At 42.4% G+C, this 25,619-nt stretch overlaps 3 protein-coding genes across 3 annotated transcripts in view; all 3 read left to right on the top strand.

The window, feature by feature from the left end:
• The first annotated feature begins 7,863 nt into the window (after positions 1-7,863).
• The window catches only part of LOC107373798 (WAP four-disulfide core domain protein 3), an 84,830-nt gene continuing 67,074 nt past the window's right edge, over positions 7,864-25,619 (top strand). The window contains exon 1 of the mRNA XM_070544666.1: positions 7,864-8,008. Coding sequence (XP_070400767.1) covers positions 7,924-8,008 — 85 coding nt within the window. The 5' untranslated portion in view covers positions 7,864-7,923. The remainder of the gene's footprint in view (positions 8,009-25,619) is intronic.
• On the top strand, positions 20,718-21,845 carry LOC129164738 (perlwapin-like). The gene is made up of 4 exons (XM_054745799.2): positions 20,718-20,925; positions 21,062-21,205; positions 21,327-21,458; positions 21,545-21,845. The coding sequence occupies exons 1-4, from the start codon at positions 20,718-20,720 to the stop codon at positions 21,673-21,675; spliced, it is 615 nt and encodes a 204-aa protein (XP_054601774.1). The 3' UTR covers positions 21,676-21,845.
• Positions 23,463-24,525, top strand: LOC107373576 (WAP four-disulfide core domain protein 2). The gene is made up of 4 exons (XM_015941703.2): positions 23,463-23,620; positions 23,712-23,837; positions 23,991-24,140; positions 24,235-24,525. The coding sequence occupies exons 1-4, from the start codon at positions 23,536-23,538 to the stop codon at positions 24,390-24,392; spliced, it is 519 nt and encodes a 172-aa protein (XP_015797189.1). The 5' UTR covers positions 23,463-23,535; the 3' UTR covers positions 24,393-24,525.

The following is a 25,619-nucleotide window of genomic DNA, read 5'->3' as shown; positions in this document are numbered from 1 at the left end:
ATCATGGCGAGGAAATAATGATCTGACGAACAAGTGAGCGGACCTTCCTTACATGGGAAGTCCTGCTGTCACGTTAAGAAGGGGATGCTGCAGACCCGCAGATTCACGCCTGCAGCAGCGAATCTGGTGTGATCTCCAGCCTGATCACAATGTTCTCGTTCCTCGCTGTCCCCGATACACTTAAGCATCCGCCCCTTAGCTCAGCTTCAACACACCTCGCTGCTTAATGATAGTAATGCATGTGATGTTTATACAGTGACTTGTCTCAGAAACGTATAACTCCCCGACAGAATTGTTTAGAAAATCATAAGAAAAGTTTCAGAGTGTTTCTGTTTTAACTTAAACTTCTGTTTCAACTTTAAGACACGTTGTCTGTGATTGTTTACATAGTAGTGAGAACACGGAGCGTTCTCCCAGCGCCAGCCAGGTGCCTCTCGTTTGTCTGACTACTTTCATAAACTACTGTTAGGGCACAGAATTATTCTGTCTGGTGCTTTCAGCGCTGCACAGATGTTACGTAAATGTTAAAAATATAGCTTACCGCTACTTTTGTAAAGTTTCCGGTGCCACCGGGCGGGCAGCTGCAGCAGAGACGATCTCTGAAAAATGTCCGCGACACGGACTCCGTTGTTGTCTGGAAGTTTTTTTTTTTTTTTTTTTCAAGTTAAGAAAAGAGGCGGACGGGTTTCCTAAATCCTGCATCAGTCCAAGCAAGGCAACTTCTTTCCGTTTTTATTCCGTTTTAGTAGCCATTAGCACTGTGCATTGTTGTGTGCGTCAGTGATATTCAGTCTACGAGGAAGTCGTGCAATGACAAAGGTTCCGCCGTGCTCGAAATGCAAGCTGCGATTAAATGCGTGAAATTTTTTAACGTGTCGTTTTTTTCTAATTAATCATAATAACGCGTTAAAGTCCCAGCCCTAAAAAAAACTCAAAATGATAGGGGGGCTTGTGATTATTTTAGGGGGGCTGAAGCCCCCCTAAAACAGACCTAACGACGTCAGCACATGATAGAAATATCAAATAAACAATCATACAAAATGCTCGTTGTAAAAATGCACTGCAGCAGGAATAAAAGAGTTCCTAAACATTCAGTGGAACAACGGGGCATTGACATTTAACATTTAACCTTAAACCCCAGTACTGGAGACAACAGTGGGATAACTAAAACAGTGTCTAAGAAATCACAGTCAGCTCTATCACTGTGTCCCCTGAATCATCATCATCATCATCTTCTTCTTCTTCTTCTTCTTCTTCTTCTTCTTCTTCTTCTTCTTCTTCTTCTTCTTCTTCTTCTTCTTCTTCTTCTTCTTCGAGTTTATTGGTGGGTGGCATCAAACTGCAAGGTGCATTTCCGCCACCTACTGTGCTGGATGGAGTGTGAGTCGGAGTAAGAGAGGAAAAAAATAAAAATAAAAAACAACTAAATTCTATTCAACAGACCACTGTGTTTTAGATACCCAACAACCAACTTATGTTTCTTTTCTTCACCATTTAACAAATTCCTTACAGTCATCACTCCACCTCCTATGTTTTTTAATTTCTCCCTGAGTTGTCCTCTACTTTCCTCATATTTTATGCAGTCACATAAAACATGTTCCACTGTTTCTCCACCCACCCCACATCCACACAAACCCGTGGGATGTCTCCCTATCAGATGCATCGTATTATTAAGCTCAGTATGTCCCATTCTTAATCTTGATATTATTCTTTGATCTCTACTATTCATCCTTATATTTTTCCATTTTCCTGCTTTCCCTTGTATCTGAAATAAATGTCTTCCTTTCTCTTCCCTTCACATTCTTTGCCACTCTTCCATTATATGTGCTTTAATGATAGATTTAATTTCAGCAGCACTATATGCAATATTTTTTATTTTCCTATCTCTTATTGCCTTTTTTGCAAAAAAATCAGCCATCTCATTACCTTCTACTCCTCTATGTGCCGGTACCCATAAAAATTTAACTTCCGTACCCAATTTCCTTAATCTAAATATGGTCTCATATATTTCATATAAAATATCTATTCGACTTTAGGCAGACATTAATTCAACTGACACTAATACAGATAACGAATCAGTAAATATAATTAATTTTTTAATTCTATTTTGTTCCATCCATTGAAAACTAAATAATATAGCTATCATCTCCACTGTGTACACAGATAAATGATCTGGAGTTGTCCCCTGAATCATTGAGTGAGGAGGCTTAAAAGGCTTCAGGAGCAGCTGATTGCTGATTTGGTGCAGCTGCTCCATATCACTCCTCTGGCCTCTGGTGCTGTATGGCAGGACTGCAGGAACTGCGGCCTGCAGCAGGAGGTCACCTGGTGGAGAGCAGAAACCTCCGGGTTCGTAACACTGGTATTTACAATCAGTGTTGGGGAGAATATTTTGTAAATGGATTTAGTTACAGAATACCAAATACCTGCTATAAAATGTATTTTGTAATGTATTTCATTACTTTGCATAATCCTGGTACTGTATTCTAAGTACTAGTAATAGTTCCTCTGGGTAGTGACCAAAAGAATGAGATTATGGATACAAGTGGCTGAAATGAGTTTTCTCCGCAGGGTGGCTGGGCTCTCCCTTAGCGATAGGGTGAGTAGCTTGGTCATTTGGGAGGGGCATAGAGTAGATCCACTGCTCCTCCATATTGAGAGAAGCCAGTTAAAGTGGCTCTGGCAACTAGTTGGGCTGCCTAATGGACAGGGTGAGCAGATGTCCCGCATTTTGATTACTTTTCACGTGTCCCGCAAGTCAAGACTCATGCCCCGCATTATTGACAGTTTCCCGTTTTGAGTTTCAATCTCATAAAAGAAACTGCGGAAAAATCTGCCTGTTGCGGTCATTCAAACGGAGGCGGGACTTTAACGCAAATCTGGAGCGTGTGTGGAGCGCACCCGAACCACCAAAACAAGTGTGAGTGAGCACGGAGGAGAAAATGCTGTAAACTCGTGAATTAAACCTGTTCAGAGATACTTGACAGAGTATTTGTTGTTTCTGAGTCATTTTTCAAGTCACGGAGCAAAGTGTGATATGAAGAGGTCAAAAGCAGGTTTTCCAGTAATTAGACAGGTCCATAATAAACACAATGGAGGCTCTAAAACAGACATGGTGCTGTGGTTTCAGATACCTGTGTACATGCTGAGCCCCTTAAAGCACAGTGAAGAAATAATGAGAGAATAAATGGAAGCTTTCATCACTTATTCTCAGAAATTTGAGGCAAAAGTAACTCTAAGAAACTATTATTAGATTAGATCTGAATTTTTTAGAGATTAGAATCTGATGTTTATTGTCTCACCTAAAATTAGAAGAGATTGTTGTCATGTTTTAAAAATCATTTTGTTTCTGAATTAAGAAAAAAATAGCAAAAAAGTGTGGATTTTTTTCTATGAGATGCTGATTTTAGTGGAAAAATAACTAAAAACAAACATAAATAAATTTAGAAACGATTACTGGTAATTTTAATGCCATTCTGTTGTGGAAAACATTAAATGAAAACTCTGCAAAGCTGCTTAAACCTGCATTTTATTTTTTTATTATTGTGGGCCTATCTATATTATTGAAATGATCAGAGCCACTACAGAGTTATGTTGTGGTAACTTGAGAGGAACTGTGAAATAGTAAAGCTTTTGCTGTATGCTTGTTCATGTTGAATTCAAATAAAATAAATACAATAAATAAATGATGATAATAAGAATAATCATTTTATGTATATGTAACAGTGATGTTCGGGCTTAAAGGCAGAATATACGCTTTTTTTTCTCATTACATTGAAACTTCACGTTGTCCCACATTGAGTACCTCTGTCCCACATTTGGCAAGTTGGGATCTGGTCACCCTACTCCTGGATGCCTCTCTGGTAAGGATTTCTGGGTACGTCCAACTGGTAGAAGACTTAAAAGAAGACACAGAACACGCTGGAGGGACTATGTCTCTCAGCTGGCCAAGGAACTCCTTGGTTATCCCCTGCCCAACTGGCTGGGGTGAAGGAAGTCTGGGCCTCCCTGCTTAGGCCCAACCCCGAATAAGCGGTCGAAAATGGATGGATACTTACCCTTAAACAGCATTTAAATATATTAAATGTCATATAATGCACTGGTAGCCACCCCTGCAGGAAAACAGAGGGCATATTAGTGCAAAATTCAATGTACTGACTGGGAAAAAAGAAATAAAACACTTTAATTGTTTTTATTACTTTATCAAAGTGTCAATCAATTATATTTCCGTTTCTGCAATAAAGTGAAACTTTTCAGCAGGAGCTGCTAACCAACTCAAAGCCTGTTTATTTAGAAAACATATTTTTATGTTTTATGTAGTTCTTTCACAATGAAATGGCAGACAGCCCCTGTTGACTGAAACCCATAGCGTTCGAATACAACAATATGTCAGCCAGATGGGTGGGAAGTTATTGCAACAGAGCAAAACCATGGCCACAGCTCCGTAGTGATCCTATCAAAGCACTTTATTGGTTTGGTTGGCCGATCGCAGCATTCTGTTGGTGGGTGGAATGTTACTGATACAAAGATGGCGATGGCTTGTATGAAACTGCGTTATCAACTGTGAACTTTTTTGACTTGGGCTTTTCTTTGACTAAAGAGCAGAAAGCAGGGGCGTGTGCAGGGAGTGGCCTGGGGTAGCACATGCCACCCTTGGAACCTGATTGGCCAACCCAGGTGTCAACACACTAATTTACCTTTAAAAAGGCTTTTTATTGTCCACAAAAAGGCTTGGGGGTAAAACAAAAAAAGCATAACCATTGGTGCCACCCATGCACAAAGTTGTGCCCCACCTGGGCCATTCCATTTGAAAAGATCTGAACACACCACTGGCAGAAAGAGGTGCTTGAGTTTATTTTAAAAATTATGTATTTGCATCTCCTTTGATGGATTGCTCTTTATATATATATATATATATATATATATATATATATATATATATATATATATATATATATATATACATACTTTGACACAGTGACAGTGTGCATAAATTGCCAAGGTCGTGTGCTTGCTTCTGATGTTTACATTCTAGCAAAGAAGACAGGAGAAGGACGAAGAACGCTTTTCATTAGTTAATCAAAGAACTTTATTTCTAATAAAGCTAATCAAAACAACTGTTAGTCAATAATAATCAGGTGACTGATCTGTGAAATCACAATGTTATGATTTATGTGTTTCAATGAATTACAGGACTAACTAAGCTAGACACCCTGACCCACATAAGACAAACACATGACATTGTTCACGCATCCAATCAGAACTTCCGTTCTGTTGCGGGGCAGAGTTCTGAGGTGTTTACTTAATCTGTCCACTCCAGTTGGCTAAGATTCATAAATATCTAAGCTTAATAAAACAGAACCACACCATTTTATTATTAGTTCCATCTGAGTTCCATCGAGTTCCACCGCAAGTTTCAACATAGTTCCAACGTGAGCTCGACCAGCTCTCAAATCCATCATCGCTAAGTGAAGTGCAGAATGGCCAGCTGTATTTTCTACTTTAAGCTGAGAACTGTCAAGCTGGAAATATTCTGTCGTTTTACCAACAAGACGACGGTTCCTTCAGAATAAAAGCTGAACTCTCTACGTGACGCTGAAACCTGCCGTTGCTACCGGGAGTCGATCCGTAGACTGGTTTGTCGTGCTGCAGACGCTGTGCTATCAGTTCCAGCACCAAAGGAGGGTCAGAGGACCTGGCATTCCGGATCACACACGGGAGTCTCCGAAACGGTACGTAGTTCGGCATAGATGGCGTTTCATGTCTCTTCCTCCTGAAGTCCCTCGTGGTTAGTTAGTCAAAACAACATCTTACACTCAGACTCGCCTCGCATCAGAATGGAGATTCTGAACTGACACACACACCAACACTTCAGCATCCAAATCCATATTCATCCATCATTAGAGAGTTAGTCCTTGTGATTGTTTCGAATAATTATAAAAATAAATATTCTTAAACGTCCCCTATTTCTCTTTTCTTGTCTCTAAGTCAATACAAAGTGTTTGAATAAAGTGCTGAAGGCAGCTGTTAAGGTCAGAAAATAGCATATCCATAACGCTATATATATATATATATATATATATATATACACCGTAAATCCTCTAATACAGGCTGGTATTCAATTAAAGGCAGGATCTCCAATTTTGGCCGGTGTCGGAGTCGGCGGAGGTGAATAACGGCCGGTCTCTTATTGTGGCCGGGTGAAATGTGGTAACAAGCAAGTACGGGGGGCGGTTGTGCCATCGTCTCACTTTGGATTTGCCAGTGATAGACCGCGAGGGTAACTTTAACCGTGCAGAGACGAAGAGGAGGCGAAAATTTGATGTCAAGTTCAAAGAGAACGTGCTGATTATGCTGCAGAACACTCTGGGGAGCAGTAGCAGGGGTTGTATGATCTAGTCAACTTCACTATAGTGACTTTTTATGCCTGTCGTCGACTAGTTGCTGTCACGTGATAATGACCGGCAAGATGCAGCCCTTGGAAAAGACAGCAGCCTGCTGTCAGCAGGTGACAAGCTCCTGCGCTCGGGGAAGGGGGGGGGGGGGGGGGGGGGGGGGCAACGCACTGTGCCAGAGCGTCTGTACTGACACGCGATCGTTCATGTCGGTTCATTTCCTTTAATGTTTTCTGTCTTTTATTTGCACCTGATGTGTTTCGCTGCTGTAAAGCGGGGCACATCACCTTGTCCTCCGGTGACGCACCGATCACTGATGCGGCCGCCAAGCACGGAGCACTCCGCTGTTTTTGCGGTCGGTAGATCTGCCTCCTGAGCACGGCCACAGTAACAATCAGGTGTCGCCACCTCAAAAACTAATTTAACACGCGATCGTTCATGTCGGTTCATTTCCTTTAATGTTTTCTGTCTTTTATTTGCACCTGATGTGTTTCGCTGCTGTAAAGCGGGGCACATCACCTTGTCCTCCGGTGATGCAGCGATCATTGATGCGGCCGCCAAGCAGGGAGCACTCCGCTGTTTTTGAGGTCGGTAGATCTGCCTCCTGAGCACGGCCACAGTAACAATCAGGTGTTGCCACCTCAAAAAATTATTTAAAACGCGATCGTTCATGTCTGTTCATTTCCTTTGATGTTTTCTGTCTTTTATTTGCGCCTGATGCGTTTCGCTGTGGAGCGGGGTGCATCACCTTGTCATCCGGTGACGCACCGATCACTGATGCGGCCGGCAAGCAGCGAGCACTCCGCTGTTTTTGCGGTCGGTAGATCTTTTAGAACTGCAGTTCAAAGGTAACTCATAAGGTGAATATATATGAACCCAGGTAGCAGTTTCTCTTTAGGATTGAGAGGAGATGCAGGAAGATAATAAACAGACAGGACAGAAAAATAGTCAAATAAAAACGTTAGTTTTTGTACCTGGTGGTTGCAACAAACAGACACCATTGAAGGTAATCAGAAGTTAGGAACAGAAAATGAAATTATTATTTTAATGTTTAGAGCAGCAGGAACTCTGAGAGGCTGCAGGTGCATCAGTGAGTTTGCAGCCGCTGTGCAGGGGGAGGGGAGAGAGGGCTGAAGCAGAAACTACGATTGTTAAAAGAAATGTGTTTAACTTTGAAAATGTGGGCGCAATTTTAATTGTCAAAAACTCCAGCAAACCATTAGTTCATTTTGCTCAAATAGAAATATAGGCCTGCCTCTAATACTGCCCCCCTTCCAATAAAGGCCTGGAGCTTGACGAGTTTGAGTCAAATACAGGCCCGGGCCTGTATTAGAGGATTTACGATATATATATATATATATATATATATATATATATATATATATATATATCTTTTTGCATGCTATACATAGATTTGGATACATTTATTGTATTCATTAAAATATCATCCACAGTTCTAATATAACACACACAAACAAAACAGACAAATGGGACACCAGGAGTAGATTCCTGATTGAGATAAGTCAACATGAGGACTCACTGGTCCACGGTAGCTGGCCTGATTTTAGGGTTTTGTGTCTTTTTGTCCTCCAACTCAATCATGCCAAAACGTGGTAAGTTTTCTCAAATGTGTTCAGTTTGTTTTCCGGGTTATTTACCTAAGATGTTGACCTGATTCTTTCATTAACGTTTATAACACCTCTGTCTTAAACCAGGTAACTGTCCAAAAGTCTTTAATCCCACCGTGCCAGGAAAAGCATGTAGCTTTGACAGAGATTGTGAATGTGGTAAAAAATGTTGCGTGTACAGCGTGTACCCCCCCCCCCCCCCCCCCCCGTTTCAAGTGAGAACCACTACTTACCTAAATAAGACATAACTTTTTTCTTTAGAAACAATTAGCCACATTTTAGTGTTCAGTTTTATAAAGTGTGAACTTTCTTTGTCTTCTCTTTCCTCTCAGCTACACTAGGGTGTCTGATCAACGTAAATCAGATGCCGATTTGTGGTCAGGACTGTTATTCTGACAGCGACTGCCGATTTGGTAAAAAGTGCTGCGCTACTTGGTGTGGACACTTGTGCATGTCTTCAAAACCAGGTGAGACACAATTAAAGTAGTAAAATGTTTCAGTTAGGATGTGGACTTCCGGGTGAGCGCATGGAGTAGCAAGTCGCGCAGTTACTACTCTCCCATCAAATTGCGGAAAATCCCTTTCAATTAACTCGATACCTCAATTTTTCACCACCAACACTGTAGATGAAAGGGAGAAGAACTACGACAGGTATAAGGAAACAGGCGAAAATGTCTAAAACCCAGGAAACGACCGCCTCAGAGAACGAAGCAGCGGCCGCTCCTAGCCAAGCTAGCGGCCTCGACCTACGAGGAACGGAAACCGCGGGTGTGCTAAAGGCAATAGAAGATATGAGAACGGATCTAAAGAGCGATAATTCCAGATTGAAACAAGATTTTATCCAGCTGGGACAAGAACTCAGCGGTAAACTAGATAATATCTCTGCGGAGGTGCAAGGCCTTTCTCGGCGAATGGAGGAAGCGGAAACTCGAGTGACTCAGGTGGAGAGCTGGGCCGAGGAGGCAACGGAGGCACTGTGCAAATGCCTTCAGCACCAGGAGAAACTGCAGCTCAAAGTGCTCGACTTAGAATCACGATCCAGAAGAAATAACATTCGAGTCTTTGGAGTACCGGAGGGAGAAGAGGGGGAATCTGCATCGAAGTTTATTGAAAGCCTGTTGCGGAAAAAGTTGCAACTACCGGAGACGCTGGACCTTAAAATCCAGCGCGCACACCGAGCCTTGACAAGTAAACCACCGCCAGGAGCCCCTCCAAGAGCCATCATCGCTAACTTTTTAGAGTTCTCCACGAAGGAGACAGTTCTACGAGAGATATGGAAGAAAGGAAGGATACAAGAGGGCACCGCCGTGATTCGCTTTGATCACGACTACGCTCCAGAGGTTGTTAAAAGACGTAAAGAATATCTCGCTATAAAAAAGACACTTAAAGAGAAAGGCATACGCTTTCAAACTCCTTTCACTAACATGAAACTCCACTGGGAGTCAGGGATGCACACATATTCAAGTCCCCAAGAAGCTTACAAGGAGCTCATGAGACGGGGACTCAAGGTGGATGAATCACCGGGAACGACCGTGGGAGAGGCTGACGCGGGACTCCGCCTCCGGGAGCGATTGGGATGGCAGACGGTGAGCGGCGGCGGATCGACAGCGGCTCAGAGGGCGAGGACCAGGCTGCAAGGATTCCAGAGGGAATCACTAAAGTAAGATCGGGCGGAGCTGTTTAATTCGACAAGAGGACTTTTGGACCTGTTTCTCTTTTTCCTGACCACCAGTTGTGGGGGAGTGGTGGCTTTTCACCACACGTTCGACTCGTTGGATGGATACGTCTTTTCGCACGTGCCCCGTCCACAGAGGGCCCTCCCCGGTTGAGAGGATCAAACCTCGGCCCGCCAGCGGGGCTGGAAGGGAGGAACGAACGCTCCCCCTTCGGTTGGAAGCCAGTTCAGTGAGGTTGTTTTTTCTGTTTTTTTCTGTTCATTGTATATTAGTTGGGGACACTGTAAAAATCAAGCTCCTGATCAATAGGTATGTCGGGTAATCTTAAAATTGTTTCTTTGAATGTTAATGGCCTGAGCAGCCCAATAAAAAGGAAAAGGGTCCTAACTAAGTTTAAAAAAGAGGGAACTCAGGTAGCCTTTTTGCAGGAGACCCATATATCTAAGCAAGAACACGAAAAGCTCAAGGCATTTGGATATCTAAATACATTTTACAGCTCTTGTAAGAATACCAGAAAAAGGGGGGTGGCTATATTGATTTCAAATTCACTAAGCTTTGAATTAATATCTGAAACGGTTGACAAGGAGGGCAGATTCATTATTGTTAAAGGGAGAATTCATAACGTTGTGATTACTCTAGTTAATATCTATGTGCCCCCTGAGAGTGACAAGAATTTTCTGAAAACATTTTTTGACATCATAATGGCCAAAAGTGAGGGAGTTTTAGTCTGTGGAGGGGACTGGAACACTATTTTAAATTTCAGCCAGGACACAACAAGCGAAGGATCTTTCATGGCGGTGAAAACGAAGAGTCGGAGTACCCGGCCCGGAGGGTTACCGGGGTCCCACCCTGGAGCCAGGCCTGGGGTTGGGGCCCGTGAGCGAGCGCCTGGTGGCCGGGCTTTCGCCCATGGGGCCCGGCCGGGCCCAGCCCGAACCGGATACATGGGCTCGTCCAACTGTGGACCCACCACCCGCAGGAGGAACATGAAGGGTCCGGTGCAATGTGAATCGGGTGGCAGACCAAGGCGGGAGCCTTGGCGGTCCAATCCCCGGACAAGAAAACTAGTTTTTGGGACATGGAACGTCACCTCGCTGGCGGGGAAGGAGCTGGAGCTTGTGGCAGAGGTTGAGCGGTACCGGCTAGATATAGTCGGACTCACCTCGACACATTGCATTGGCTCTGGAACCCGAGACCTGGAGAGGGGTTGGACACTCTACTTTGCTGGAGTTGCTCCGGGTGAGAGGCGGAGGGCTGGGGTTGGCTTTTTGTTAGCCCCGAGACTCTCTGCCTGTGTGTTGGGGTTTACCCCGGGGGACAAGAGGGTAGCTTCCTTGCGCCTTCGGGTCGGGGAACGGGTCCTGACTGTTGTTTGTGCTTATGGGCCAAATATCAGTTCAGAGTACCCACCCTTTTTGGAGTCCCTGGGACGAGTGCTAGATAGTGCTCCATCAGGGGACTCCATTGTCCTGCTGGGGGACTTCAATGCTCACGTGGGCAATGACAGCTTGACCTGGAGGGGTGTGATTGGGAGGAACGGCCCACCTGATCAGAACTCGAGCGGTGTTTTGTTATTGGACTTCTGTGCAAGCCGCAGTTTGGCCATAACGAACACCATGTTCGAACATAAGGATGCCCACCGGTACACTTGGTACCAGGGCAGCCTAGGTCACAGGTCGATGATAGACTTTGTAGTCGTATCATCTGACCTGCGGCCGTATGTTTTGGACACCCGAGTGAAGAGAGGGGCGGAGCTGTCAACTGATCACCACCTGGTGGTGAGTTGGATCACATGGCAAGGGAACATGCCGCGTAGACCTGGCAGACCCAAACGCATAGTGAGGGTCTGCTGGGAACGCCTGGCAGAAGAACCTGTCAAGACGGTCTTCAACTCCCACCTCCGGCAGAGCTTTGACCACGTCCCGAGAGCAGTGGGGGACATTGAGTCCGAGTGGGCCTTGTTCCACTCTGCGATTGTCGAGGCGGCTGTTGCTAGCTGTGGTCGTAAGGTGGCCGGTGCCAGTCGTGGTGGCAACCCCCGTACCCGCTGGTGGACACCAGAGGTTCGGGGAGCCGTCAGGCTGAAGAAGGAGGCCTACAGGGCGTGGCTGGTCTGTGGGTCTCCGGAGGCAGCAGACAGGTACCGGATAGCCAAGCGGGGTGCAGCAGTGGCAGTTGCCGAGGCAAAATCTCGGGCGTGGGAGGAGTTTGGTGAGGCCATGGAGAAAGACTATCGATCGGCTCCAAAGAGGTTCTGGCAAACTGTCCGGCGCCTCAGGAGAGGAAGGCAGCAACTCGCTCACACTGTTTACAGTGGGGATGGGGAGCTGCTGACGTCAACTGAGGCTATAGTCGGACGGTGGAAGGAATACTTTGAGGAGCTCCTCAATCCCACCAATGCGCATTCCGAGGAGGAACCAGAGCTGGGAGGCCTGGGGATGGACTGTCCGATCTCGGGGGCAGAAGTTGCTGAGGTAGTCAAACAACTACACAGCGGCGGAGCCCCGGGGGCGGATGAGGTTCGTCCTGGGTATCTCAAGGCTATGGATGTTGTAGGGCTGTCATGGTTGACACGTCTCTACAACATTGCGTGGTCATCGGGGGCAGTTCCTAGGGAGTGGCAGACCGGGGTGGTGGTCCCCATCTTTAAGAAGGGTGACCTGAGGGTGTGTTCCAACTATAGGGGGATCACACTCCTCAGCCTCCCTGGAAAGTTCTACGCCAAGGTACTGGAGAGGAGGGTCCGATCGATAGTTGAATCTCAGATAGAGGAGGAGCAATGTGGTTTTCGTCCTGGCCGTGGAACTGTGGACCAGCTCTATACCCTTGCAAGGGTGATGGAGGGGGCATGGGAGTTTGCCCAACCAATCCACATGTGCTTTGTGGATTTGGAGAAGGCTTATGACCGTGTCCCCAGGGGCACCCTGTGGGGGACGCTCCAGGAGTATGGGGTGGGTGGCTTTCTGTTAAGGGCCATTCAGTCCCTTTACCAGAGGAGCGTGAGTTTGGTCCGCATAGCCGGTAGTAAGTCGGACCTGTTCCCAGTGAGGGTTGGACTCCGCCAGGGCTGCCCTTTGTCACCGGTTCTGTTCATCACTTTTATGGACAGAATTTCTAGACGCAGCCGTGGTGTGGAGTGTGTCGAGTTTGGTGGCAGGAGAATCTCGTCTCTGCTTTTTGCGGATGATGTGGTCCTCCTAGCTTCATCCAGCTCTGACCTTCAGCTCTTGCTGGGTAGGTTCGCGGCCGAATGTGAAGCGGCTGGGATGAGGATCAGCACCTCCAAATCTGAGACCATGGTTCTCGACCGGAAAAGGGTGGCTTGCCACCTCCGGGTCGGGGGAGAGGTCCTACCTCAAGTGGAGGAGTTTAAGTATCTCGGGGTCTTGTTCACGAGTGAGGGTAGGAGGGATCGGGAGATCGACAGGCGGATTGGTTCGGCGTCTGCAGTGATGCGGACGCTGAGCCGATCTGTCGTGGGGAAGAGGGAGCTGAGCCAGAAAGCCAGGCTCTCGATTTACCGGTCGATCTACGTCCCAATCCTCACCTATGGTCATGAGCTTTGGGTAATGACCGAAAGAACGAGATCGCGGATACAAGCGGCCGAAATGAGTTTCCTCCGTAGGGTGGCCGGGCTCAGCCTTAGAGATAGGGTGAGGAGCTCGGACATTCGGGAGGGACTCGGAGTAGAACCGCTGCTCCTCCGGATCGAAAGGAGCCAGTTGAGGTGGTTTGGGCATCTGGTCAGGATGCCTCCTGGACGCCTCCCCGGGGAGGTGTTTCGGGCATGTCCTGCCGGCAGAAGGCCCCCGGGTCGACCCAGGACACGTTGGAGAAGTTACATCTCCAATCTGGTCCGGGAACGCCTTGGGGTCCTGCCGGAGGAGCTGGTGGACAAGGCCGGGGAGAGGACGGCCTGGAGCTCCCTAGTTGGGATGCTGCCCCCGCGACCCGGACCCGGATAAGCGGAGGAAGACGACGACGACGACGACGACGACACAACAAGCAACAAAACACAGAAAACCAACAGGTCCAAGGATCTTAATATCCTAATCAGAGAAATGGATATGTTTGATGTATGGCGGGACTTCCACCTAAAAGAAAGAGATTACACCCATTATTCGTCAACACATAAAGTACATTCAAGGATTGATTAGTTTTCAATGAATGTGATTGATAGGAGCAAAGTAAGGGAATGCACAATTGGAACAGCTGATCTCTCAAACCATAACACTATCTATTTAACTGTTAGACTGTTGACCGAACCCAGAGCTACTGTATGGCACCTCAATGTGGGAATTCTTAATAGCGAATCTATAATAAAGGAGATAAAAAGGGAAATTACAGAATGTGTAATGGATAACAATGATGGAGAGGTAAACGCAATAATGGTATGGGATACAGTTAAAGCAGTCATGAGAGGGAAACTGATCTCAAGAACTGCGCATCTGAAAAAAATAAAGAGAGAAAAATACGACCTACTGGAAAACCAACTTAAAAACCTGGAACTGAAACGACAGCAGAACTTCAATGACACTAAGTTAGCAGAACAAATTAGAGAAACCAAGGATAGAATAAATGAAGTGATACAAGAAGAGCTAGAGAAAAAATTAAGGTTCTTAAAGCAAACATTCTACGAAACAGGCCCAAAGGCCACTAGGAAACTTGCCAGACGTCTTAGAAAACAGCAAGTGAAGCATTCTGTAAATAAAATTAGGGACCCGCTAACAGACAAGCCAATTCATGAAGAAGGTAAAATCCATAAGGTCTTTGAAGAATTCTATAAATCGTTATATACATCACCAAAACAAGTCAATGGAGATGAAATCAATAGTTATCTGTCTGCCCTAGATTTGCCTACACTAGGATTAAATCAAAACAAAGCGTTGACAGCACCGATTACACGAAAAGAGTTAGATAAAGCAATAGGAAGTCTTAAATCTAATAAAAGCCCAGGCAGCGACGGGTTCCCGAACGAGTGGTTCAAGATCTTTAAGGAGGAGCTAGCTGAGATATTATTAGAATCTTTTAATTGGACACTGAATAAAGCAGAGATACCGCCCTCATGGAGGGAGGCGATAATTACAGCCCTCCCGAAAGAAGGAAGAAATCCAGAATATTGCGAATCTTACCGACCAATTTCTATATTAAATGTAGATTATAAATTATTTACCTCCATAATCTCCAAGAGACTGGAATATTACATGATAGAATTGGTTCATGAGGATCAAACCGGTTTTATTAAAGGTCGCCAGTCCCACGACAGTGTAAGACGAACACTCCACATCATTGATCAGGCAAATAGGCAAAAGCTAAGAATGGTTCTGGTTAGTCTTGATGCAGAGAAAGCTTTTGACCGCGTCAGCTGGAGTTTTCTGTTTAAAGTTTTAGAACGCCTAGGTTTCAATGATTTGTTTATCAGATGCATACAAGCCCTTTATGACAGACCAACAGCCAGAGTTAAATTAAATGGCCACCTGACTAATACTTTTCAATTGCATAGGGGAACACGCCAGGGATGCTGCCTTAGCCCATCCCATTTTGCTTTATTTATAGAACCACTAGCGCAAGCAATCAGGCAGAACGCAGCACTGGAAGGCGTTACCATAGCGAATACTGAACACAAAATAGGCCTTTTCGCGGATGACATCATTATCTATCTTCGTAATCCTGATACGACCCTCCCCAAGTTGATGAAGACCCTAACAGAGTTTGGAGAATTATCTGGATACCAGCTGAACATCACCAAGACACAAGTCTTAACCTTCAATTACTCTCCCAGCAAAGCCATAAGAAACGATTATAAGATGAACTGGGATTCTAAGAAGCTAAAATATCTGGGGGTGGTCGTATCCCGCGATCTGGCCAACCTGGAGAGGCTTAATTTTGATAAAATGATTAACTCCATACAGGATGATTTGAGATGCTGGGGAAGGCTTCTGCTGGATTTTACAGACAGATTAGATATAGTTAAGATGAATATTCTCCCAAGATTTCTGTTTCTGTTTATGTCCCTGCCTATAAGAATTGCAGACTCCCAATTTTCTGCCTGGGATAGGCTGATCTCGAGATTTATGTGGTCAGGGGCTAGACCGCGAATAAAATTCAAGACCCTTCAATTAGACAAAAAACATGGCGGCCTCGCGCTCCCGGACCTGAGGGGATATTATTATGCTTCTCAAATGAGATATATGGTTTGTTGGTGTTCCTCAGAAGTGGAAGCTAGATGGAGGCACATAGAACTAAAGCAGGGGCATCGCCAACCCCACACACGTCTGGGGGGCAAAATTACTTCAGAGAAAGATGGAGGTGTTATAGTTGAGGACGCTTTAATAATTTGGAAGAGGACTAAGGGTAGATACAACTTGACGAGTGTTTCAAAGCTGTTGATTTGGCCGTCTGTGAATCTTAGCTCCCAACCAGGAAAAATTGATCCACTTTTTTTAAGTTGGAGAGACAGAAGACTACTGGCAATATGTCAATGCGTAGAAGGAAACACCTTTAAAACATTTGACAAATTGAGAAAAGAGTACAAACTCGAGCACAGAGACTTATTTAAATACTTTCAAGTCAGACATTTTTATAACACGGAAATAAAGAAGAATATACCTACCGGAGATAATGCCATTATAAAGATTTTCAGAGAGGCCTATAAGTGCCTACCTAGTAAAACTGTATCTAAATTGTATAGAGGACTGCAGGAACAAAGGAGGAACAACACATTGTATATTAAAACAAGATGGGAAAAAGAGTTGGGTGTGGAGATCACAGAGGGGGAATGGGTTTCAATGTGTATGACTCAACAGACATCTACAAATTCTAAAAGATGGAGGACTTTTGGATGGAAGAGCTTAGTAAGATTTTTTATTACGCCCCAGATTATTAGCAAACAACAAGGAACTATGGGGTTGTGCTGGAGAAAGTGCGGACATCAAAAAGCAGATCACTCTCACCTGTTTTGGCTATGCCCAAAGCTACAGCAGATGAGGGACTCTATCTTACAGATCTGTGGAAGGATACTCGGCAGAGACGTCCCTAGACCCTAAGATCGTGCTGCTGGGACTGGTAACGAATGAAGGGACTGAGGCCCGGGACTTGTACCTCTTTAAAATTTTGGTTCTGGCATATAAGAAGGCCGTTACACGGTCCTGGCTCAAAGAAGATCCACCTAGGATAAAAGACTGGCTGGACATTGTGGAGGATATCCATTTGATGGAAAAGCTGACCTTTTTCTTACGCCTCCGAGGCCATCTATACTATAAATACTGGACAAAATGGATAGTTTACAGGGAAATGGTGGTGTAATTCATTTAGTGAGATAACTTTTTTTCCCCCGTTTTCTTTTCCCTTTTGTAGGATGTTACAGTGCCCCCTTGTGTTCGTTGTGTTTTTTGGTTGGTTTTGTATGTTGAGATAAAGGAAAATGTTAAATAAAGATAAAAAAAAAATGTTTCAGTTAGTCCTCCCACACAGCTGTAGGTTAGAAACTGACCGAATGCTTTTGTGTTTCAGTAAAGCCAGGAGAATGTCCCGATTATGTGTGGCGCACCCGCTGTTGTGATCACTGCGAACATGATAACGACTGTAGCAATGAGCTGAAGTGCTGTCCTTCAAATTGTGGCCTTTCCTGTGCAAGTCCCATTGTGCCATCAGTCCCCAACTCTTAATCTTAATCTGGACAAGAATACAAGCATATTGAACAAAATCTCAACATCATGAATGTGGGTGCATGTTTATTTGATGATCTCTTTCTTTTAGGGCTAGTTTATTCGTACTGAGTTCTGTCACCTTTAAAATGGATGAGATGTCATTGTTAGATGTCACTTTAGAGATCGCCATTATATTCAACACATTGCCTTTTTCGTCACTTATGTGCGAAAAGGGGTTTTTCCCTTTTCTGACTGCAGATCCCAATGCAGCGTAAAACTGACGTGATGGGATGTCTGCTGATGCGGCATTGAACCAGCTCATTTAACCGCACCTAAACCTTAATGTTTTGCTATTTATAACCTTCCCCTCACCCTCATCCTAACCTTAACCCTCTTGCTACCTAAAACGTTACTCTCACTGCATTCTGACTGTGAATTTTCGTATTTGCCGCCCAAGGGGAACGTTAGAACATACCAGCTGGCGAGGGGGAGGTTACAAATACCCTCTACTTTTAACATCCACCTTGGTAGTTGAAACCTCCCCTAATCATGTTTTAAAATTATGATGTAGATCATTTAACTTTTGCAGTTGACGACGATTGATGAAAGTTCTCATAACGTTGTTAGAGAACATTTTTAGAACCACATTCTCGGAACATGGTAACAGCGTTATTTATTATTGATTAAAGTTCTCTTAGTGTTGTTAGAAAACATTCTTAGAACCACGTTGTTATAATGTATTTACAACGTTATTCATAATTGATGAAAGTTCTCATAACGTTGTTAGAGAACATTTTAGAACCACATTCTCGGAACATGGTAACAACGTTATTTATGGTTGATTAAAGTTCTCTTAATGTTGTTAGAAAACATTCTTAGAACCACGTTTTTATAATGTCTTCACAACGTCATCTGTGATTGACGAAAGTTTTCATAATGTTGTTGGAAAACATTTTTAGAACCACGTTCTTATAATGTCTTTACAACGTTATTAATGATTGATGAAAGTTCTAATAATGTTTGGTAGAAAAGAACCACATTATTGGAACGTCTTAACGTTATTCATGATTGATGAAAGTTCTAATAATGCTTTTTAGAAAAGAACCACATTATTTCCAGCAACAGAATGCTAACGTTAGGATAATATTCTAGCAATATTTTGCTCTCGTTAAGATAATGTAAAATAAATATTCTTTTAACCGTAGGATAACATTCCAGCAATGTCACTCTAACCTTAAGATGATGGTTTGGAAACAATGCTAACGTTACAGCAACATTATGCTAAAGTTCCAATAATGTTATGCTAACGTTGCAGCAATGTTATATTTACTTTAGTATAACATTCAACCAATGTTATTCAAACCTTTCGGAAACTGTAAAGGTTTTGCAATTTTATACTAATGTTACTGCAAAGTAATATTAACCTTAAGATAACGTTTCAGAAACATTAATCTACTGTTCCATTATTGTTTTGCTAACCTTAAGATTACATTCCAGATACATTATGCCGATGTTCCAGCGTTGTTTTGCTAACCTTAAGATAACATTCCAGATACATTATGCCGATGTTCCAGCAATGTTTTGCTAACCTTAAGATAACGTTCCAGAAACATTATACTTGTCATGTTCTGTGTCCCTTTGTTCCCCAGCCCCTCCATTTCCCACTCCAGGTTCTCCTTTTGTGTTTCATAGCGCCCTCATGTGTCCTTTGTCTACATCCCATTTATGTGTCTCCTGTGTTCCTTTAGTCTTCTCCAGTCACCCCTCTGCAGCCGGTCATCCCTCTGCAGTGTTTATAGTTTCAGCTTTTCATTTTTATTAGTCTCTTTAATATGTTTAGTCTCACTGGTTTTTGTAGTTCTCCTTCCCTTTAGAATTGTAGTTATATGGTTGCTTTTCTGTTTTTAGGTTCACTCTTAGGTCATGTTAGTTTCTTCCCTGATTAGTCATTGCTTTCACCTGGTCCTCCCCCCACACTCCACACACCTGCAGCTCATCTGTCTCCCATTATGCCCCAGTGTATTTAAGCCCTGTCTTGTCTCTGTGTCTTGTCGGTCCATTGTTGTTTGTTGTAATTCTGTCAAGTTGTTCTCGTGCCTCTAGTGCTTGGATCTAGTCTTCTCGTGCCTCTTGTATTTTTGGATCTCCAGATCTCTATCTGGATTTTTGGACTGTTGGCTCCCAGCCTTTTGGATTACTTTTGTTGTTTGGTTACTCCTAAAATAAAGGATTTTACTTTACATCTTCCCCAGCCTCTCGTCGTCCTGGGTTTCTGCATATTTGGGTCCTAAACATCCCCAGATCGTGACAATACTGATGTTCCAGCGTTGTTTTGCTAACCTTAAGATAACGTTCCAGAAACATTATGCCGATGTTTCAGCAATGTTTTCCTAACCTTAAGATGACATTCCACACACGCGCGCGCACACACACATGCACGCACACACACGTGACACACACTAGTCAACATATATATTTGTCTTGTACCACATAATTTTTAATCTGAAGCTACATATTAAGCATATTCAGGGCAGAGTATTGTTCCTGTTAGTGTTTAGTGTGAGATGATAGTAAATATTCCCGTTCTTTCTCCAACAACTTTACCTGATAGTAAGCTAACTTTAGGCAAACCTGCAGCACAACAAATATTTTCAAATAAGACTCACAAACCTGAGTCAACACCAGTCTCATCAAAGCTGGGGTTCTGTCGTGGTACTTTTGGTCTAAAAAACGTCCTTATGTCTATCTTCACACATGCGTTTCAGGCAGAGTGTAGAAAAAAAACAGGCACTGCAGAAGAAGCCGGCTGCTGAAGGGCTTCTTCTTCAGTGGTGGAGGCTCAGGCAGGCTGTATACAAACTACTGCTAGCTGCTCCCTCTCTGTTGGACTTTGGTACTGCATGCTACTTCCACGTTTGAGATCCAGGGCTATTCATTAAAGATTAGGGGCTTCAGCCCAAGTAGCCGGGCCTGACGCCGCCTCTGGCCGTTAGCCTGACATTACCGGAACGTTGTCTAACGTTTTAGCAATGTTTTGCTAATGTTGCAACAATGTTTTTCCAAAAATTAACAAAACGTACCGGTAACATTGTAGCAGTTTTGCAGCCATGTTATGAACATATTCTGGGAACGTTATGCTAATAATCAAATAACGTTTCAGTAACCTTATGCTAACGTTCCAGTAATGTTATGCTAATATTCTGTTAACATCATGCTAACCATAAAATAAAGTTCAAACAACTTTAAGCAAACATTCCAGCAATGTTTTAGTAACGTTAGCACACCATTCAAGTAACGTTAAAAAAACTGGACATTTCTACGTTTTTACAACATTCCAAATAAACATTCCCATAACGTTCTGTTAACGTCATGTTAACTGTAAAATATCGTTCAAACAATTTTAAGCAAACATTCCAGCAATGTTTTGTAACGTTAACACACCATTCCAGTAACGTTAAAAAAACTGGACATTTCTACGTTTTTACAACATTCAAAATAAACATTCCCATAACGTTCTTACAACAATTTTTTTTAGCTGGGTGTGTGCATTCTTATGCACTGTTTGCCAAACACAATGGTAAGTCTTTTTTTTTCTTCAATGTAAGTACCATTCATCTGCCTGTTTCACAGTATTCGTCTGAAATCTTACTGCAAATGTTTCTTGGCTTCAGCATTAACCCGGCTCTGTTTTTGTTTTGTGTTTCTCCTCTCAGAGCCCCCTCCAAAACCAGGACAATGCCCACACACGCTTTACACTTTTCCATCACGTTTGGGATGTTCCAGTGACCAAGACTGTGAAGATTATGAAAAATGCTGCACCTATAACTGTGGGTCTGTTTGTGTTGCCCCTCATTACAGTGAGTGGTACCGACACAAGCAGCTGTTGGGATGTTGGAACGAAGCATGAATATTTATTTAAAAAGGAAAAAAAAAACAGATTTAATATCTCTCCATATGATGCCTTGTATTTGCTTTCAGTAAAAGCTTTGTGTCCTGACTCGAGTGGGACCGGCACGTGTCAGCAAGAGTGTGAATGTGACGACGACTGCAAGCGTGGTAAAAAATGCTGCTTCAATGGATGCGCAAAAGAGTGCATGCCACCAAAAATAGGTGAGTTAGGAACAATATGGCCACATTTCTGAATGATCTCTCACAGAATATGTTATAACTGAGTGGTTTTATCTGTGGTGTGTCAGTGAAGCCGGGGTTTTGCGGTTTCCCAACCTTCTCTCCGTGTGGAGTAACCTGCCTTGATAATGGTTATTGTTCAGGGGATGACAAGTGCTGCCCATCTTTCTGTGGTCATTTCTGCAGGATACCCATCTGATCACACATATATTGTAAATTAGCAAAAATAATAAAATAAATGGTTTATTTTTCTCTTGTTATGTTTGTGGTTTTTTTCTTTAATTAGTATGGCATTTCAGCATCTGAGCATCTGCACCACAAAATTATTAATTATTCTAGAAGAAAATCAGTCTTTAAATCATGTTTTAAATTTATGATGTAGATCATTTAACTTTTGCAGTAGACGACTCTCATCCTAAAATAAGTGAAAAAGTGATCAGATCACTGAAAAACAAAGTGATTAGTTGATATGATTTTATTTAATCTTTGAGAAAGAAATTATTGTTTGGAAATAGGAAAGTGCTTACTGATCTTTTTTTACAGAGATGGTCAAGACATTCAAAGTTTTACTGTTGTTGCTCTATGAAGCTCATAATTTGTCTCTTAATTGTGATTTCATTATTTCTTCATAACTTTGTAGATCACAATGAAATTTGAGCAAACAAACCAAAAATAAATAAATTAATACAATCAAAAAATGTATATATCAATTAAAATTATTATTTTAAAAAAATAAACTTTGCTTGTGTTTTTCTTGGATGGGGGGAGGGGTGGTTAAATGTGACATCAAACATGCACACATATGCAGAACATTGTATGCAAATACATAAAGATTAGCTTGAAAATTATTATTATTAATAATATTACAATTTGTTTGTGCATTATTTATTTAGTTGGATTAAACATATTTTATTAACAGCAGTGAAACCTGCATGAACATGTCAATTGTTTTTAATAAACATCAAAACAAACACTTTGAGTTCCTTTTAAACAGTTTCTGCAGGAAATTAAAACATGTACACAATGCATGTAATAAATAAAAAAGTTGGAGAGTGCAGCTACTGCCTGATGTTTCATCATATATCGTCCTTCATATGAATCCCAATAAAAAAACTTTTATTTATAATAGCATATGCTTTAACAAAATGCCTACATCAGGTTTCGTTGTAAAGTTTGTGAAAGTAAGACCAGTTTGTTTGCAATATTTTAGGAAAGTTTAGATACTCAAAAGATAAAGTGCATGGCATCATCATGCTCTGTTCTGCTGAAATGTATGCAGCTTTCATCGAATTTGAACTGGATTTGTTTGAAAACTGAAACATATACCACCAAAAACACAAATAAAGGCAAAGTCCAAATGTCTGTGACCTGATAAGATTCGAATGATTGGATTTTTACACCAGCACCCTATTTGCCAGGGTATGTTTTATCATCCCATCTGATTATTGGTCATTTTGGGACATTTTGACCGAATCACTCTGAACTTTCAGTGTCATTTTATCTCGTTTATCTCCACTGGCAGGAAGACAACAAACAAAAGATCTCGTAATAAAGCTGATGTTGGCAATATCTGGGCTGAGAGCTCATGTGTGGAACATGTCTGGGTCATAAATAATGAAATCAGAATCAACAACACACACACACACACACACACACACACACACACACTGGTTTATATGGCATAAACATATTTTGTGTTGTACAATCATTAAGTCGACATAAAGCATACGTGACTTTTCTGAACCTAAACAATGTAAATGTACAACAAGTCTAAAATAATAAAGGCCATGACCATAATAAACTGATTATGACATAGAATGGAAAACCAAGCCACAAATCAGAAACTGTCGCAGCATGCTTCAAATTTTAATTTGTATTATTTCAATGTAAACGTTTTTAAATAAGAAAAAATAATAATGGAAAGAATTGGATGAATTGGCAGAAGTAACTCTACAGACACAAGGACCCAGCATCCTCTAGCTGCTCCAGTTACAGTATATAAGCCAGGGGATTCCCAAACAGGACAACAGGGGCAGATTTCTGGCTGAGACAAATCATCATGGAGACACTCAGGTCTAGAAAAGCTGCCTTGATTTTGTTGTTTTGTGCTTTTGTTCAATCCAACGCAATAATGCCAAAACCTGGTGAGTGAGCTTGTTTTTTCCCACGTGTGTTATGTTCATGTATGATAACTCGACACTGATAAATCTTAACTTGACTCTCTTCTGAATCCAGGTAACTGTCCGAGCACCTTTGATTTATTTATGGAATCACCACAATGTAATTATGACAGAGACTGCCCAGGAAATCAGAAATGTTGCAGGTTTTTCTTCAGATCTGTTTGCACCCCTCCAGTTCCAAGTACGAACCTTTTTTTTATCTTTTTAAATCCACTCAGTGAATGAAATAGTAGAAGATATCTCCCGACAGTTTAACGAGTAAAATCATTATTTTCCAAGATGATATTTCCATTTATTTAAGTCTTTGCATTAATTATTCTTTTTTTCCTCTCAGCATTACCAGGCTGTCCAATGCCTCCAGGGTTTGCAGCGAATCCAGTGGGGAATTGTCTTGAGCAGTGTTCAAAAGACTCGGATTGTCCTGGCGACGATCAGATATGCTGCTTTAATGGATGTGGACACGTGTGCATGACTCAGACAATAGGTGAAATATGACCAAAGGAGTTAAATTCTTAATATACTGCCACACTGCTGGTAAATATAAAGAGGCTGAATGTTTCTGTTTTGTTGTTCCTCAGTGAAGCCAGGAAAATGTCCTGACGACTTCTTCTTCCATCGATGTCACTCACACTGTAGAACTGATGGTGATTGCCGTGGTGAGATGAAGTGTTGCTATTCAATGTGTGGCAGTGAATGCAAATACCCCGTGTTTTGGCCCCCGATAGGCCGCCGCTAGGTGTGCAATTCTTATACTCTTTAAATACTAATTTGTTGATTTTTTTTTGTTTGCTGTTATTGAGGAAGCACAATATTATCATTATATTATCATAATATTGAGGAAGCACAAATAAAATACAATCTGCAACACAGCGAACAATTGTCTTCCCTTTTGTTGTTTTTAACAGCCACTTGAACTCCTTAACACTTGGGGGGGCAGGTTCACATATGTTGCCGACAGCAGCACGTTTAATTTAAAAGTGGGGTAGAATGAGTAAATTTGCAGTTTCAGTTGAGAGGTTATTTTTTTCATTTTGTAAATGTTCAGCGTGATATTGATCCAGTCCTCCATTGTTGGATGATTGGGCTTGAGCCACTTTTTAGAGATGGCCTTCTTGCTTGCAGCTAATAGACTATAGAGAAGTTTCCAGTCTTTATTATTGAGGTTGTCCGATTCTATATTCCCCATAAACAAATGAGAGGGTGAAGACCATTGAAAATATATTTTGAATATGTTGGCGAATTTCTATCCAGTAACTTTGGATCCTATGAGAGCTCCAAAAAAAAAAAAAAATGAAAATGATTTGCTCCCTCACTACTGCATCTCCATCATGTCTCTCTCTTTCCCCGGTAACTTTGCTGTTTTGGTGGAATAAAGTAACGCATTGTATTTTTCCAACAGAATTCACGCCAGATATTTGACCTTGTTGAGGCCCATGAAATTTTACAAATATGATCCCAGTTCTCCTCAATAACATTAAACCCTCCTTCCTTTTCCCATTTTTCTTTCACGTAGTACGTGTTGTCCCCTTTACTTTTCAGAAGGCCCTCATATAGTTTGGAAATAATATTTGTAAGGGGGACTGTTTTCGTTTGTGAGATAAAGGTTTGTAAAAAACCTTGGTTAGTTAATGTAATTGTAATCTTCTGATTGAAATAATGCCTGATTTGTAGATAGTGGAAGAAGTCATCAGACCCCAGCCCATGTTTTTGCCTCAGTGTCTCAAATGATTGGAATGCCCCCTTGTGAATGAATGAATTATAGCTGGTTAACCCTTTGGAGATCCACATCCTGAATCTGTTATCATCTTTGTTAGGTGTAAAATCCGAGTCAAAAGCCGGCCACCGCAAAATTTTAGAATCTTCCTCCAAGCTACACCTTTGACTTGTTTCTTTCCAGACTGATATTGCTGTTTGTGTAGTGTGCTCCTGCGGGAGCTTAAATTTGGATTGTAGTTTGGGATCT

Source organism: Nothobranchius furzeri, chromosome 15 (assembly GCF_043380555.1).
Source record: "Nothobranchius furzeri strain GRZ-AD chromosome 15, NfurGRZ-RIMD1, whole genome shotgun sequence".
Lineage (NCBI taxonomy): Eukaryota > Metazoa > Chordata > Actinopteri > Cyprinodontiformes > Nothobranchiidae > Nothobranchius > Nothobranchius furzeri.
The sequence above is the reverse complement of the archived record's forward strand: the minus strand, read 5'-3'. Positions and strand labels throughout refer to the sequence as shown.

What these genes read in the sequence shown, in the direction of transcription:
- LOC129164738 (XM_054745799.2), top strand. Translation starts at nt 20,718, where the DNA reads ATGTTAACTGTAAAATATCGTTCAAACAATTTTAAGCAAACATTCCAG. An exon ending in TTGTGTTGCCCCTCATTACA is followed by an intron (nt 21,206 to 21,326) that starts GTGAGTGGTACC and finishes ATTTGCTTTCAG; the next exon opens with TAAAAGCTTTGTGTCCTGAC. An exon ending in GTGCATGCCACCAAAAATAG is followed by an intron (nt 21,459 to 21,544) that starts GTGAGTTAGGAA and finishes GTGGTGTGTCAG; the next exon opens with TGAAGCCGGGGTTTTGCGGT.
- LOC107373576 (XM_015941703.2), top strand. Translation starts at nt 23,536, where the DNA reads ATGGAGACACTCAGGTCTAGAAAAGCTGCCTTGATTTTGTTGTTTTGT. An exon ending in CGCAATAATGCCAAAACCTG is followed by an intron (nt 23,621 to 23,711) that starts GTGAGTGAGCTT and finishes TTCTGAATCCAG; the next exon opens with GTAACTGTCCGAGCACCTTT. An exon ending in TTGCACCCCTCCAGTTCCAA is followed by an intron (nt 23,838 to 23,990) that starts GTACGAACCTTT and finishes TTTTCCTCTCAG; the next exon opens with CATTACCAGGCTGTCCAATG.